This window comes from Daucus carota, chromosome 9 (genome assembly GCF_001625215.2).
Source record: "Daucus carota subsp. sativus chromosome 9, DH1 v3.0, whole genome shotgun sequence".
Taxonomy (NCBI): domain Eukaryota; kingdom Viridiplantae; phylum Streptophyta; class Magnoliopsida; order Apiales; family Apiaceae; genus Daucus; species Daucus carota.
In genome coordinates, this window is record NC_030389.2 from 35,336,122 (window position 1) to 35,351,601 (window position 15,480).

At 33.7% G+C, this 15,480-nt stretch overlaps 2 protein-coding genes across 2 annotated transcripts; both read right to left on the reverse strand.

Moving 5' to 3' along the window:
• Nucleotides 1-632: 632 nt before the first annotated feature.
• LOC108202984 (serine/threonine-protein phosphatase 7 long form homolog) lies at nucleotides 633-7,898 on the reverse strand. The gene is made up of 5 exons (XM_017371659.2): nucleotides 7,752-7,898; nucleotides 4,046-4,926; nucleotides 2,540-3,023; nucleotides 1,607-2,450; nucleotides 633-1,026 (listed from the first exon to the last, which is right to left on the reverse strand). The coding sequence occupies exons 2-4, from the start codon at nucleotides 4,921-4,923 to the stop codon at nucleotides 1,638-1,640; spliced, it is 2,175 nt and encodes a 724-aa protein (XP_017227148.1). The 5' UTR covers nucleotides 4,924-4,926; nucleotides 7,752-7,898; the 3' UTR covers nucleotides 633-1,026; nucleotides 1,607-1,637.
• Nucleotides 7,899-8,054: 156 nt separating this feature from the next.
• Nucleotides 8,055-11,005, reverse strand: LOC108202985 (FAD synthetase 2, chloroplastic-like). The gene is made up of 5 exons (XM_017371660.2): nucleotides 10,637-11,005; nucleotides 9,899-9,951; nucleotides 9,387-9,522; nucleotides 8,690-8,865; nucleotides 8,055-8,602 (listed from the first exon to the last, which is right to left on the reverse strand). Exons 1-5 carry the CDS (start codon nucleotides 10,840-10,842, stop codon nucleotides 8,100-8,102), a joined length of 1,074 nt encoding a protein of 357 aa, XP_017227149.1. The 5' UTR covers nucleotides 10,843-11,005; the 3' UTR covers nucleotides 8,055-8,099.
• Between the last annotated feature and the right edge of the window lie 4,475 nt (nucleotides 11,006-15,480).

Genomic DNA, 15,480 nt, shown 5'->3' on the forward strand with positions numbered 1-15,480 from the left:
ATATGGATCTTTAGAAACCAGGGTGAGAAGTAACAAAAAAATAGGCATAACATAAAATTGTAAAAATATAGAGACAATTTTATTTGTAATTCTGAATGTAAACAAATAACCCGTTTGAGAATATGAATTTGAATTTTGAATAAAATCTAAGATATTTAAATATTAATAATACCTCAGAGAAGAGAAAAAAATGAGATATTTGATACTAGAAAAGAAAGCAAACAAGTGATGGGCAAGAAAAGCAGATTCTTGGAAAGTGGGCATAAAGCCTCAACTTCCTCCATAACTATCCTTATCAGTATCATCACTTTCAAGCCATCTTCATGTATTCCCTCCCACCTTCACAACCCCCACCTTCTTCCTTCTCGAATCTTTTTATCTTAGCCTTGGACAATGTTCTAAAAGTGAATGATTAATCACAATTAATCACCGACTGATCATTCTGCAACACGCCGATTCTGTAACATGCCGAACTTCCGAATAATTTTTATTCCGTATCTTTACTAATCAAATCCAATTCCCTATTTTACAACACTGCTGCCAGGAAACTATTCACATCACATTAGTATGGACAGACTTTAACAGACTTCAACATGTATAAAGAACAAAGGAAAATTCACCACCATCCGGTATTTTATACAATCCAATAACATCCATTAGTATATGAATACTATCGGATTTAATGTATATGATAAAATCTTGATAGAATAACAAAAGATATTGAAGTAAAACTTAAAATCAACGCATAGTTTAAACTCCAAACTGAATACACCCAGAATTGTGAAATCCAAAAAAATCCTCTAAAATCTGGACCAAATACACCCCTAAAATTTATAAGCGTTTGCACCCCATGAAAACCAAGAAGCTATTCCATAAAAACAGATATATGACCTCATATCCTTTCTGATAACGTTTAAAAACCTGCAGACATGACAGATGTGTATCATCATATAAAAGCGGAACTCTAAAGCTGCTTCAGAGGACAGTAGTATATTCTCAACAGCAACATATCAACACAACTTCTTCCTGCACAATAGAAAGATATTAGTAAAGATTGGCATGATCATATTCTTGACATCATATTTTATATTTTAACCAGAAAAAAGAGGTCTTGATGGAGCAAGGCCGGATCCACATGCTTATTAGAGAACCAAGAGTTCATTATATCATACTTATTAGGTCACCAACAGTTATATAATCTGGTAATCCGCCACTATTTCAAATGAGTACTAATACTACAGAGTGTTAAGATAAACACGAAAATTCAACTGTTCTATTCACTTTTATGTTACTTCTACAAGAGAACACATGCAAAGTTTAGAAAAGATAAGTGCAGAAATCTGTACTTTTAGACATAAACAATCAAAGTTAATAGTGAAAAATGACAGATGCCAGATAAAATTTACACAGGCCACGTAACAAATATATTATAAAGAAAATACTATTCATTCTTCTAATGTTTATCCCCTTTGGAATAGTTAAATTATATGAATAGCATTCCAAGCAGATGAATATTCAAAGGTGAATAATCAAGAATGTAAATCATGATTCTGATAAAGCATTCAAGGTATTCATCAGATGAAAATGTATCATAACTCACTGCAACCTTTTGTAATGAAGATTCCCACATTTTGGAGCTATTTCCTTTCAAGGTCGCCACAGCACAATATGTTCATGTATTCCTGAATTGATTCTTCAGGATCTTCTTCTGGTTGCTGCTGCTGTTGCTGTACTAGCTGCAGTTCTTCATCAACTTGTGGCTGCTCTCGCTCCACTGGTGGCTGTTGTTGCTCTCCAGGCTCTTCTTCTGGTTGTTTCTGCTGTTGCTGTACTAGTTGCACTTCTTTGTCAACTGGAGGCTGTTTGTCTTCTGGTGGCTGCTCTAGCTCAACTGGTGGCTGTTGTTGCTCAACCGATGGTGGGTCTGGTGGCTGCTGTTGCTCAACTGGCGCCTGCTGCAGCTCAAATGGCGTGTGCTGCTGCTCAAATGGTGCTAAGGATGGAGGCGTAGGATCAATACCTAAATTAAAGTTCTGATACCCCGATGTGGGTGAAGGATCAACACCGTTATAGTCCACCTCATTCTCGATATTTGCTAAAATCTTGCCAACAGGAGTACTAGACTGCAATACGAAATTTGATGCTGCATCAGAGGTATGATTTTCACCCTCATCACCCAAATTTACACTCGTCTCATCATCATTTCGCTTTTTGCGTCTCTTACGACAATTAACCCCCCCACGGCCTCCTTTATGACCAACCTTTCTTTTTTTCACCTCTAACAGATCTTGATCTTTTTCAACAAGGGAGTCATCAATGGGAAAATCTTGGCGAAGTCCACGACTACATTGAGACTCTAATATCTGTCTCGCACGAGCAGCAAGAACATCAATAGCATTGTAATCTCCATTTACCTTGGTTATAGCAGATATGCGATTGAGTATCTTCACCTGTAATAAGGTAAAGAGGCATACATTAATAGATTTAAGAATTACAACATGCAAGAAAGTGAGAAACACATGATACTAATTACAATTACCGCATATGATTGTGCAGCAGCAACTCGTGTATGATATGGACGAGTGACATTAGCATACCATTCAGTATAGCGAGTAGTCACCCCAGCACCTACATTATTTATAACGTTCACAAACTGCAGGCGGTTGTCCCAACAGAGTATATGCTCCTTATGCTTATCCCTCCAGTTAGTTTCAGTCTTTCCTTTCAAAGTCATCTTGTGCAGACAACGAGAGTAAACAGTAGCAGATGATGGTATATCCTGGACCATACCAAACTGACGCACACATCTATCGGGTTCATGCGGCTCTACTATATAAAAACAGATAATTGGACCTTTGTAACACCAAACTGCATTACCTTCTTGACAAATCTCGGATAAATCATCAAGCACATCAGCATACGGCAGCCATATAAAGTGATCAGGCCCAAGAACATCCAGCGAAAAGCGATTAACAGACACGTTGTGACAACTGGCATCAGCATATGATTTAGGAACGCACCACCTATGTAAACAGAACAACACATTGATACGGTTAATATAAAATCTATGAAATCACTTAAAACCTGAACAATTAAAATGAAGTCCATTAAACTCATAGTTTGTTTTGCAGGGTCGGTGTTTCTCATGTTTTTCTGTTATACAACTCCATAAACTTATAGGCACTGCACCTCTGCCACATGTACAGGAGAAGTACATCCAGTGACTGGTGAAGATTAAAAATTTGGTTAATACTCATTTGATGTATATATCTGTATTTCAACCTGTTCTGGTTGATGTCTTTGCTGATGGAGGTGCTGCAAATGAAACCAGGGCTGCAGGAGCTGATGTTGTTGGTGGGGAGGGGCTTACTGAGGGCAATAAGAAATGGTAATTCACTAGTCTTGTGGACCATTTTGATGACTTCAAATTGTATATTGATATATGGTAAATGGCTATAAACTTTTTGTATGTCCATTTTGAACTACTAATTAGTACAAGATATTATTAGTGCTATGTTTATTCAAAGGAATAGGAAATAGAAAGTTGCATCTTCAGAATACAGAATTTCAAAGGGAAACTATAGTTACATTTTTTGTTGACTATACAGATTATTCTGATATCTATCAATGTAAATATATGCACTTATATAATCTTGGGGCACTGTGCTATTGGTCTTTCTGCACACTCTTACCTACTGCCCTGTAGTAACTTGCTCAGATTGGAGCATTTTGAGGATTCAAATATAAACTCGTAAATTTTGTTCCATAGAATGTGTAAACACTTATACTGTAAAGAAGTTGGCTGCGATTGGTTTGTGCAGACAAGAATGCTTTTCTATTCTCTTGGTTTATAAATGCAAAATCAACTTTAATGAAACTCAATTTCTGCGTTCTAGACTTCTAGTATGTTAACAGAGATTGAGTACCAATTAGTCCAAATCCGTTGAAACATTTAAAACCAAATCATATAATTCACTAACAACCAAAGCAATTAAAACCAAATCCTTTAAAACAATTACAACCTAAACAATAAATCCACAATTACCTCAAACCAAATGGTCCAGGAAGATCACCCCATATCTCTTTATTATCTGAATAGGGACCACGGGGAACAGGAGCTAGAGTAGGGAGTCGGGTCCATGCCCATAGCTGTAACAATAACACACATCCAGCAATTTCTACTACTCCTACTTTGCATGCCTTGCACAACTCTCTGTACAGGTATGCAAGTACACCAGCACCCCAAGCCAATGTTCGAGAACGTTCAAAACTCTGAATCAAAGGAAGAAACATGCAATGAACTTCAGAACCTTGATGATCTGTGAATAGTATGCCACCAATGAGTCGCAACATATAAGATTGTGTGTATCTGATGAGCTCATCCTCATTTGCATTGTCAGAAAGTTCTGGAAGTATTTTGTCCAACCAACTCATCTTTAACCTGCCACCATCTAAATACTTTTCCTCAGGAGCTTCCCCAAACATATTTTCAAGGAGTTTACTCCAACCCTCTTTGAAATCTGTGGAACCAGTAACTGCTTGCCCATCAACACGTAATCCTAGAATAACGCTGACATCTTGTAAAGTAATAGTACACTCTCCAACAGGTAAGTGGAATGTATGCGTCTCCGGTCGCCAGCGCTCCACCAATGCTGTAACCAGACTCCAATCTATATAAATGCCTGTAAGCCTAGCAACTCCGTCAAAACCCACGTCTCGGAGTAATGGAACCATCCGGTGATGTAATGAAGGAAATCTGTTGCTGCTGGGGTTACGAACTCGTGATCTCAGGACATCCCCACCACCCACATTCCATATAATGGATGACCTATGTTCAGCTTGTAAATGCAATACAGACGGGTCTTTAGGCCCAGGTTTCAACTCAAACTTGTCATCATATGTATCATCTGTTGACTCATTCATACTCTGCGAAACAGCATGAATACCAGTCAAGTACTTACAAATTACATATCACAATACAGGAATACACAACATAATATATAACACAGGTCAAACTAGTGCTGTTTGTTATTACAGAGGAAGCAAAGTGAGGTTATAACTGAAGGTTGTGGGGCACATAGGTATAGAGAGAAGATCTGGCTGGCATTCAAAGCAGAAGACTATGGGCCTCTTTGATGTTTACTGCACTTCCATTCAGACACATATTCAAATTCATGTTACTAAAATGATCATACCACAATTTTTGTTTCGCATGGAATTGTTGATACTCAATGTTCACTTCAAAGTATTTTGAATTGTTTATACAGTTTGCAGAATGCAAGTCTGCAGTCTACAGAATTCAGAGAGCAGTGTGTTGTATGCAGAATGCAGAGTGCAGAAATGTGCAGAAATGTGCAGAAATCAGAAAACTGAAGTACCATACAGAAAATTAGACAATAGATATTCCAAACTGACTAACTGCGTATCATTACAGTTTAATCCACGATCAGCCTAGGTAAGTTCAGCCAACTAAAACACAATTTTATCAAATAATTTACACTACTTTTACTGGCTGTAGGCCTGTAATTGAACTACTTTTGTTACTACATTCCTAATGTCACAAGCGTATAGCTGCAGATTGGCTCTGCCTATTACTAACTAAATAGGTAAACAAAAAATCACTTGAACAAAATGAACAGATACAGATAAGAATCTAATGGACACTCAATGTGTCAACTAGCTGCATATCTACACAAAGACACACGAAACATAGTAAGTGAAGTGCAGAGTACTAATTACGACGGCACCTAAATGATCTGGCGAGAGCCCTGATTAAACACTGCTCGAAACAGAGAAAGTGTAGAGTAAAAGGTACAATAGATAAACTGTACAAAACCTATAGGATATTGTCAGTAACGCTTCTAATATATAATCGCAGTTTTAAGGCTTTTATACAATATACGTTTTTCTCACATCGACTACGACACAAACTAACTAGTTCAAAGTCAAAGTCATTATGATACTAACAAGAAGTAGCTCAATTGCCACAAATTCACCAATTTAAAGTTTACTTTCTACAAAGAATTTGAAGTAGTTTAATTTTTGATTCATTAGATTTTTACCTCTTCAAGTATGTAAAAATTCGAACACATCATCATCATCAAAACAACCAAAAAAGAATTATCAGGTCATCAGAAACACATCAAGACTTTCTTAGAGAAGAATACGCCTGGTTTTCGAGCTCGATTCTATCGATATAAAAGATAAACTCGACATACAACTAACACAAGATAGAGCAGACTTAATATATCAAATAACCTCTCCTATTTAATATATTTAAAACCAAGTAATTTACACTGATACAACATATAACAAAAACTTTCTGTATTAAACCAAAATTAACAAAATCTAGCTATATAACAAACACTGCCCATCAATATGAGCAATCATCCACATAAATTTCCAGCAAAGATAGTAAAATAAAGAATGAAAACATAACAGACATATATATAGTGAAAAATCTACAAAACCAATGAAGTTAGTAGCCCTAGATTACATCAAAAAAGACTTACAAATGAATCGATCCGCAAATGCAGATGTAATGTATGAAGTCGACTGGCAAGAGTAGTGATTTGTGATTATTCAGTGATGAATTTTTTTAATTCATCTTCGAAGTGGGGAGAAGAGAACCGAATTGAGTGCACGGAGAAATTGGGAATGAATAAATTGATTTTACTCGAGTATATGTATGCTGGACCGGGTATGGGTCAGGGCTGTGATATGAATATGGGAAATGGGTAATAAAAATGGTAAAAATAACCGGTGAATCCGAGAAATGGTAATTTCATAATGTTTTTTATTAAAAATGTTATGTTTAGCATTTTTTTAGAGCTCCACAGCACAGTCAGCATCACACAACCACTAATTTAGAATTATATCTAAATAGGATAACCCCGCCTGTCGATGAATCATCCAGTTACATTATTCTTACCACTTGCATAAAAAAAAACTTAACACATTTCCCAAAAAGAATTGGAAAATTATATATGTCTTCCAACTATCTGAAAACTAGACAGTTACAGCTGCCGGTCTATGTATCTCAAGTAAATGTAGCAAGAATCCAGAAATACAATACTAATACCAAAGTGAACTATTTTGGGAATCACTAAACAGAAATTACCTAGCCAAAACTAGCTTGCAACTGAAATATAACATCAATGGATCAAACATTAGCTTATACAGACCTTTCCGAAAAGTATAATGCAGAGTCAATAAAGAAAACGCTTCACAGGCAACTCCAATTAATATAAAATTGTGAAAATGCTTCACAGGCAACTCCAATCAATATAAAGTGTAAACTTTAATACGCAGAAACTGTGCACCAAATTCATAGTAAATCCAAATATAATCTAGGTAAGACCACAATTAATAATCAGAGGATTTATGTCAAAAAAAATATAGAGAGAAGGCTCCATTAGCCGCATAAGCATATCAACAAATGAAATAGCAACATGTCAAACTTTGGACTGGAAAAGTGTTACAAGCCAAACTGGACAATCTCCGGTAAGCGAAGACTAAATGGCATGCTGATTCATTGCTAGTTAAACTTTACATCAAAACTTTGACCCATGGAAAAGCTAAAAAGCCATAAAATAGGGTATTGATCTTGTACATTCATACCAGAAACTTCAGCATAGCCACGCTAAAAAAATCATAAAAACACACTCAGCTGACTTTAGAGCTACCAAGCATAAGAATATTTAAAGTGGCAGTTGAGAAGAAATCACAGTTAGGTTATAATAACACATTACCTTGATTCAACCAACACTTGATTCATTTTCTTCAGCTCCTTCAGAATCCAGTCCTTCCACTGTGAAACATAATTTGTTAAAGACAAGCAAGGGATAGTGATAAAAGCAAAGTTTAATAGACCATGATGTTAATAATACAATGAAAGGCTGTAAATTATAAATATATCATTCTGGATTAAGATAATAATGCTCTGAATGTATGAATCTGAAACTGATTGCTCACTTGCTCCTGCTCCTGCACAAGATGAACCCAACTGGTCTTTTAAAAAAATGTAAAATTTGTTATTAAACTGTAAAACCTAGTGAATAATAATCAGAAGTAAGAAATACTTGAACATTATCAAATTCTTAGCCACCAAAGTCAATACCCAAGAGGGAAACGTCTTGAGATACTATAAGAATACATGTTTCTACGTCATCCATTTCCAGATGAATATGTGTAGTATCGATGGTTACTAAACATGGTACAAAATTCTCGTCACCTATCACAACTGAGCAATTCTCATACAGACCCACTTTTGGCGAGAGATTTAATATACAAGAATTTGAAGCTGAAATCCTATTGTTTACTCTAGCAAACCTTTCCTTATCATTCATCATCAACATAAGGCGATGTTGTCGACCTAACAGCTCCGAGACATATTTCATATCTCCCCTACCAAGAGCATAACGAACACGGGTAGATGAAACTTGTCCGTGCTCCTTTGGATTATCAGGACCTATGACTCTTGAGTCTTGTTCTTTGTCCATGACAGAGTTGATAATGTAAGCCTCCATACCATACTTCTCGCTTAAATTTACTAGCTCTGACGCATCACCGGAAGCTCTGTAACCAAATCTGTAGTTCTTTCCTAAAATAAGAATTCGGTATTATACCTCATTCAACAAGTATTGACAACAGTAAAAAGTCCAATGATGACAACATTTGCATAATGCACCTGCAACAACACCACGTACTCCAAGATTCTTTGATAACTTTTCAACAAACTGACGAGGAGTGAGAGATCGAACTTTTGAAAAATCAACCTCAAACTCAGTGGGAGTCACATTACCACAGTATGGAGCCCATGACGAAAGAATCCTCTTACGGTCACATTTGGCCACAATAGGAGCCCTGTAAAGCGTAATGAACATTTTCAATCACATGCTTCATATCCTTGACATAAAGAATTCAGTAATAGATGTAAGAGAATGCTATAGATGCATTTATAGACGTGAAAACTGAAATATGTAAAAGAGCCATACTGTTTACATGAAATTGCAGATATATGCAGAACAAGACTATATTTTCTGGTTGCCACACACATCTGAATAAGAGTAGATCTAATTTAAATTATCAACTAAAGAGAATAAAAGCAATGTTGAATGTTGGACTCCCTTTCTGAACAATTTCTGTAGCCGAATGCATGACCAATTCAGAACTGAGATCAATGGCACACTGTCTAGACCCTAAGAGTATTCTTTGGCAATACGCTTACTTCTTATGCCTTTTTTTCCTTTTGTTTTAGGTTCCGAGCGTGAGGTAGCTATAACTGAGGAGAAGTCCCTTTCATGGCACGTATTTCTGTTTGCACTAGCCACATTATTCACTCAGATAATTAGAGAGGGAAGTAACTGATATGCAAAGATCTTTACCTAAATTCCCAACCGAGCACTTCAGCCATTCCAACAAATGATAGAAGAAATGGAATTCCAACCCTTGATGCTTGTATTGCAAGTTCACGATGACCAATGTGAAGAGCTTCAAACTTCCCCAGAGCTACTATACCTCCTAGTAAAACAAGAGGCAAAACAAGTCTAAGGAAATGCTAATATCACTTACAAAAAAGGCATATCACCAGAACTAATATTTAAAACCAAATCTAACCAAAATTGAAAAAAGATGGATGTGGAAGACAAATTAATATTAAGGAGGTAGCAGCCACTTAGCCAGAATAAGATATTGTTATGCGCTCATAATAAGTAATGCAATTAGCAACCACCCTGTGTCTTAATTACCATATCAACATCTCAGATATGAAACTTAAGAAAAGAAAAGAAGAGGATGCGATAATATGTAGAGTATATATTAACATCATTTTTATCAGCTTCACAACAAGACTAACATGAAAGGAACAAGTAAATAATAATGTAGAGTAATAATTTACCTGCCACTGCTGATGATCTTTCGGATGGAGGCTCACCATCATCTTCCTGTTGACTTCACATAATAAATATAATCAGATCAAGTATACAAGAACTGACATTATTGTGTAAAACGGAAAAACAAAATACAAATCCTGGTGTTATAGATCGCTGCTACTGAGATTAATTGATGTAAACAAAGTTGTGCAAAGCTGCTGATGGTATAAAAGGTCTCCGAGTCTGTTTATACATTTGTCTGTGAACACCTAATATTCAAATCATTCATTCTCAGTCTGAGAAGTCATTCACGTTTCACAATTCCAGATAACAAAGTCCAAAGTCTAGCCGGGAAAGTTGTTTACAATACCGTCTTCAAAAAAATTCTTACACAACATAAATACTAAATTGCATTACTTGGTCAAATAAAGAAAGTGTCATACCATACTAAATAAGAAGACTATCCATTATAATCAACACAAAACAATCCAGATTAATCGAAATCAGCTCAATCTGGTCCAAGAACTAAAGGTATACAAATTCTATCAAATTCACAGATTAATACATCCTCTAAACTATCAACTTCCACTTATATCTAACAAGACTCTACCTCACACAGTTTCAAACTTTATAATCCACCCACTCAACATTATACAAGCACATGACTACAAATTTCACAACAATATAAAATATACAAACAATTAACATTAAACAGAAATTTCATCATAAAATTACTTTTTCAATCATAAATATCAAGAGTTTACCTCAAAGAATGAGAAATGATGGGGTTTTTAGCAAATGGAGAATTGGGTAGAATGCTAACAAGGGGTCTTCCAAAATCAAAACTTGATGATGAAAATTGGTTCAATTTCTTCTTTGAAACATAACCCAGCTGTGATTTTAAATGAAGCTTGCTATGGAGATTATCATAGTCTAGTATACAGTGGGTCATAAAAGACCCAGACAACATTGTTGGGATCAAGTGACAAGATGGCGTGGAGTTTTGTGTTCTTCATACATAGGATAACAACATGTTTCTACAAATTTGATTCATGCCAAGATTCTCAGCCCATTCGGTTTGTTTTCCTTCAAGTTTTTTAGGTCTTGTTAACCGAATAATTGTGAATTGTGAAGGAAAGTCTAATGATTGATGTATCTTATATTTACCATAAAACTAAAATCAACATTTTTTTTATTTCAATGACATGATTAATGATCCTTTAAAAAAATAAAAAAATGACATGATTAATGATGTATTTAACTGGAATTTTAATTAATTATTTTTAATTTATAAATTTTGATGGATTTATATCTTATTTTGATATTGAGTGGTATGATATTTTATCGTAAAATTGATATAGATTCTTTATGTTTAAGCACAATATTTCGAAATTTCATAGATTTTAGCGGGATTTCACAAAACTTCAAATACACTGAACAAGGCCATAAGATCCAACATTTTATGAAATCCGCCTCTATCCTCTTTCTCCATATGTGTTCTGACGATTTGTGGTCAACGACCGAGTACATTTATCTAATTTCTGTTTGGATGGCGATCAATAGAATAATCGATCGATTCTCTGGCCGATCTCCTTCCTCCTCACAATTTATGGGCTTTATTTTAAAATCGGTAATATCATTCCTTTATTTTTTTAATCAAATTCCCTCTGTCGCTTTAAAAGGTACGTCTTTTCTTATGTTTGTTGTGTGCTTTTCGCTTGTTTGGTTGGCTTTTGTATTTTATTATGATCATGGATGTACATTATTGCATGTTTGTTTCTCTTCTCTTCTGATATAGAAGTTGTATAGGGTTTTTTCGGTGATCGGATTCATTTGTAACTTCGTTGGAATTTGTTCGGTTTAGGTTGTGAATTTTGTTGAGTGTAGTATCTTATATTTTTCTAACTTGTTTTATCTTGGCCGGATTTGATGTGGTCGTCGGCCACAATATTAGTCGAAAACGAGATGTGTTTTAGTTTTTATATGTGTTCTTCGTAGTTCTTGATTGATGGATGTGTTTCGTGTGTGTTTAATCCTCTACATTATAAATTTTAGTTTTCAAAATTGTTTTTAGTTGCAGGTACGAATAGATTATTGATTTGTTATGATTTGAATATTAATTGTTTGTAATTATGGTATAAATTTATATATTATGCATGTATATATGTTAGTATGCAATGATTTTGGATAGGAAGGAATTAAATACTTCGGTTATACATCAGAAGGTATTAAATATTTGTGTAAATGCAATTTATATTTACATATATACATATTAGGGATTAATTGATTCTATTCATGTTTTTGAATAAATGTGTGTTTGGTAAGTGTTTATGTGCTTTTATTCCGCTTAATTGGCATATTAAATTTTGTTAATTTATTAATATTATGAAAATTTATTGGGTGTCATAATTGATGGCTTTTATTAGGTCTTGATAACGTTCAAGGAGTTTGTACCAATTTTGGTGGCATATATTTTTTGGACCAATATGGGTTGGCACGATTATCGTGCTATTGTCTTAAATGAATATTTTGCGGTTAATTTTGTTCTTGTATTAATAATTAGATCTATGATTTCTTTTACTTTGTGATGTTATGATAACCCTTTCGTTGACTAATTGGATAATTAAATAATAAATTTACGTTGATTGGGATATAAATATGATTTAATTTTGATTTCCTTCTTTTCCTAACAAAAATCTTAAGTTTTTGTTTATGTATTTTTGTTCTCATAAGAAAGATTAGTATGTATTATGATTTATTTAGTATTGCGTGTCTAACCAAAGTTCTTACTTTGGTTAGACATTATCACTTTTCATAATTGTATCTTATTTTTATTAGTTCTAAAATTCTTATTTTTGAATAAGATGTTATATTATTATATTTATTTTTGTCAAGATTTATATGTCATAATTGGGTTTATTTTCCTCCAACATACTTTTTTCTTTAATTTATCCTTCTTATGCTTGTTTTTGCTTGCTTTGTGTTTCAGGATTTTGGAGAGAGACCTTACGGATTTTCTTATCAGTCTTTAAAGTCTTATTATCTAAACGTCCGGAGATATCTTTGCGTATCTTTCGGTTAGATGATAAACTTTGTTGGATGAAAGTAATCCCTGATGCGGCTATTGTATCTATGATACAAATCATCTACGAGTATGTAGATCCTGACAAAAAAAAAACATTTTATGAAATCCAAAAAAAATCGTCATCATTTTAATGTCATCATATTTTGATGGACTTTAAACAATCTCAATTAAATATTATATCTTTAAAAATAATTTATGATTCTGATTGAATACCACCAGATTTTATAGCACGATTTATAAATCCCAATTAAATACTCCAAGATTTTGATACATATTTTTAAATCAGAGTTGAATACTCTCGAATTTCATTAATAAATTTTTTTATAAAAAAATCAGTTAAATATACCTCTCTAAATATTATATCAAAGTAGTACGGGACTATAAAGTTTGTATATAATATACATGTGTTTGTATGTTAAATTATATAGAAAAAGACTTATATAAGATAAGAAAATTTTGATTCATATGCCAACTAACCATTCATTCTATTTGAATTTCTTTTTACAAAATGAAAATCATTAAGATACTGAAACCCCGACAAAGACAAATCTCCGAAATGTCAACTATAACCCGATTATGAAACAAAAAAAACAAACTAAATAAAAGTTGTTTTGTTTTCAGATAGTTTACACACAAAATATCGAAATTCTTTAATCTAAAAATATTACAATAATATCTCGACCAATCTAACATACATCATCGCAATTGACCTTCACACAAGCCCCATATATACCCCAATATTCAGAAATATCAGTTACATCAACTGATATTAGAGTAACAAATGTCACCAACATATTAACAATTTTTTATTGTGAAAGTTGAGCTCTTACTATAATCATCCATATTTGATATAAGCCTTATGGATTAACCAAACTGTCATGCAAGTTCTTAGAAAAAATTATCGAAATCCATGACAAGACACACAAAAATATCAGGATACAAAATAATAACATCTCAAAAAAAAAAAGGCACGGTAAACAACCTTGATAACAAGGTACTCAATAAGAACTCATCCATAAATGATTAGTCTTTATATTATTTAAAAAACCGATAAATAAAAGAGGTGATGGAATAGAAAAGAGACTTAATTAGTTGAGGGGGTGAAAATTGAAGAATGGAGAAGTGATAGCTAGAACTCTAGTTTCGGAAATCGACTCTCAAAATCACAAATCCTAAATTTTCTTGTAGTTAAAAGCAAGAGCTGCCGCTTGGCTTCTGCTCTCCTCAACCGCTCCGTCGACACCGGCAGTACGGTACTAAGTCAACTTTGATTCACTTTCCAAGTCTCCGGGGATAAGATCTCTCCACGGTTGCCAAGGAGTGTTAAAAACTCCCGCTTCACCCAAGCCCTCTCCTGTAGTCGCAACGCCATCTAGGGTGTCAACACCTCCTTCATCAGCAACTTGCCTGGGAGATCTTTGGAAATACTTTTAAAAAAAAACAGGTGTGATCTTTTCAAAACATAAACCTACATGATTATGATTATGTGATTGGTTTTTGTTTTACTGTATATATTATTGTGAGATGATTCATATTTCATGATTAGGTATAATTGTGTGCTTAAATTTATTATTGTATGAGTTGTTTTCGTATCCATTTTTAATCTTTTTCTATCTATTTTTGTCCGAATTTGAAAAGATTGGATAGATATTGTCGATCTTTTATTATATATAGGATCAGTTACGTTTGGTGTTTTGTATCTTCATGTTCGATTTTTAGTTTTTCGCTAGTGTTCATGATAACTGTTTGCGGTTCTTGGATGGTGACGGTGGAGCTGGTGCACTGGTGACTTAATTAGTGCGTGTTGCAATATTAGATTAGCCTGACTGACTAATTTTATTCCGTGATTCTAGTTTTAACTTTGTAATTTTGAATATTATTTGGTTTTAATGGTAGTAATTGCAGATCTTAAAATTAGTTATTTTTGAATGGCTAGTTGACTCCTTTTTAAATTTGTTTATCTTTGGAATTTGACTTTCCACTACATGCATTAACTTGAATTTTGGTGTTTTAATGTGAGTAATTTATGCTTTAATTTGAATAATTAATTGACCGTTTATATACAAGCTTAAATTGATAAATTGATAAATTTATATTTGAAATTGGTTTTGGATTTATATGTCTTAAATGTGTTTTAATGCTCCTTAAATGTGTTGTCGGTTTATTATGGAGATTGGTCAACTTTTCTTAAGTCATAATCAATTACCATCCAAATTTGAAAATTGATTACTTTTATTATTTTTCAAAGATTCAAAATTTAAAAACCATTTATGGGTGTCATCAATGACTTTATTGTGCCTTTAATGGCTTTATCGTGCTTTTCATGGCTTTTTGTTCCAATTATGGATGCCACTTTTAATGTCTTATTGACCATTTTGATGATCATTTTATTTAATTATATTTTATCTTTTACTCCTCACTTAAATTTTAATTTTTATTGTGCCAAAAAAAATTAATTTTTATGTGTCTAACCAAAGGATTTTCCTTTGGTTAGAAATTAATTAATATTTCTATATTATTTTA

Coding starts and splice junctions, on each gene's coding strand:
- LOC108202984 (XM_017371659.2), bottom strand. CDS start 4,923: ATGAATGAGTCAACAGATGATACATATGATGACAAGTTTGAGTTGAAA. Junction 3,024..4,045: donor CCTGGACCATTTGGTTTGAG/GTAATTGTGGAT, acceptor CTGTTTACATAG/GTGGTGCGTTCCTAAATCAT. Junction 2,451..2,539: donor CTGCTGCACAATCATATGCG/GTAATTGTAATT, acceptor ACCTTATTACAG/GTGAAGATACTCAATCGCAT.
- LOC108202985 (XM_017371660.2), bottom strand. CDS start 10,842: ATGTTGTCTGGGTCTTTTATGACCCACTGTATACTAGACTATGATAAT. Junction 9,523..9,898: donor AAGATCATCAGCAGTGGCAG/GTAAATTATTAC, acceptor TTGTTTTACTAG/GAGGTATAGTAGCTCTGGGG. Junction 8,603..8,689: donor AGTACGTGGTGTTGTTGCAG/GTGCATTATGCA, acceptor TTCTTATTTTAG/GAAAGAACTACAGATTTGGT.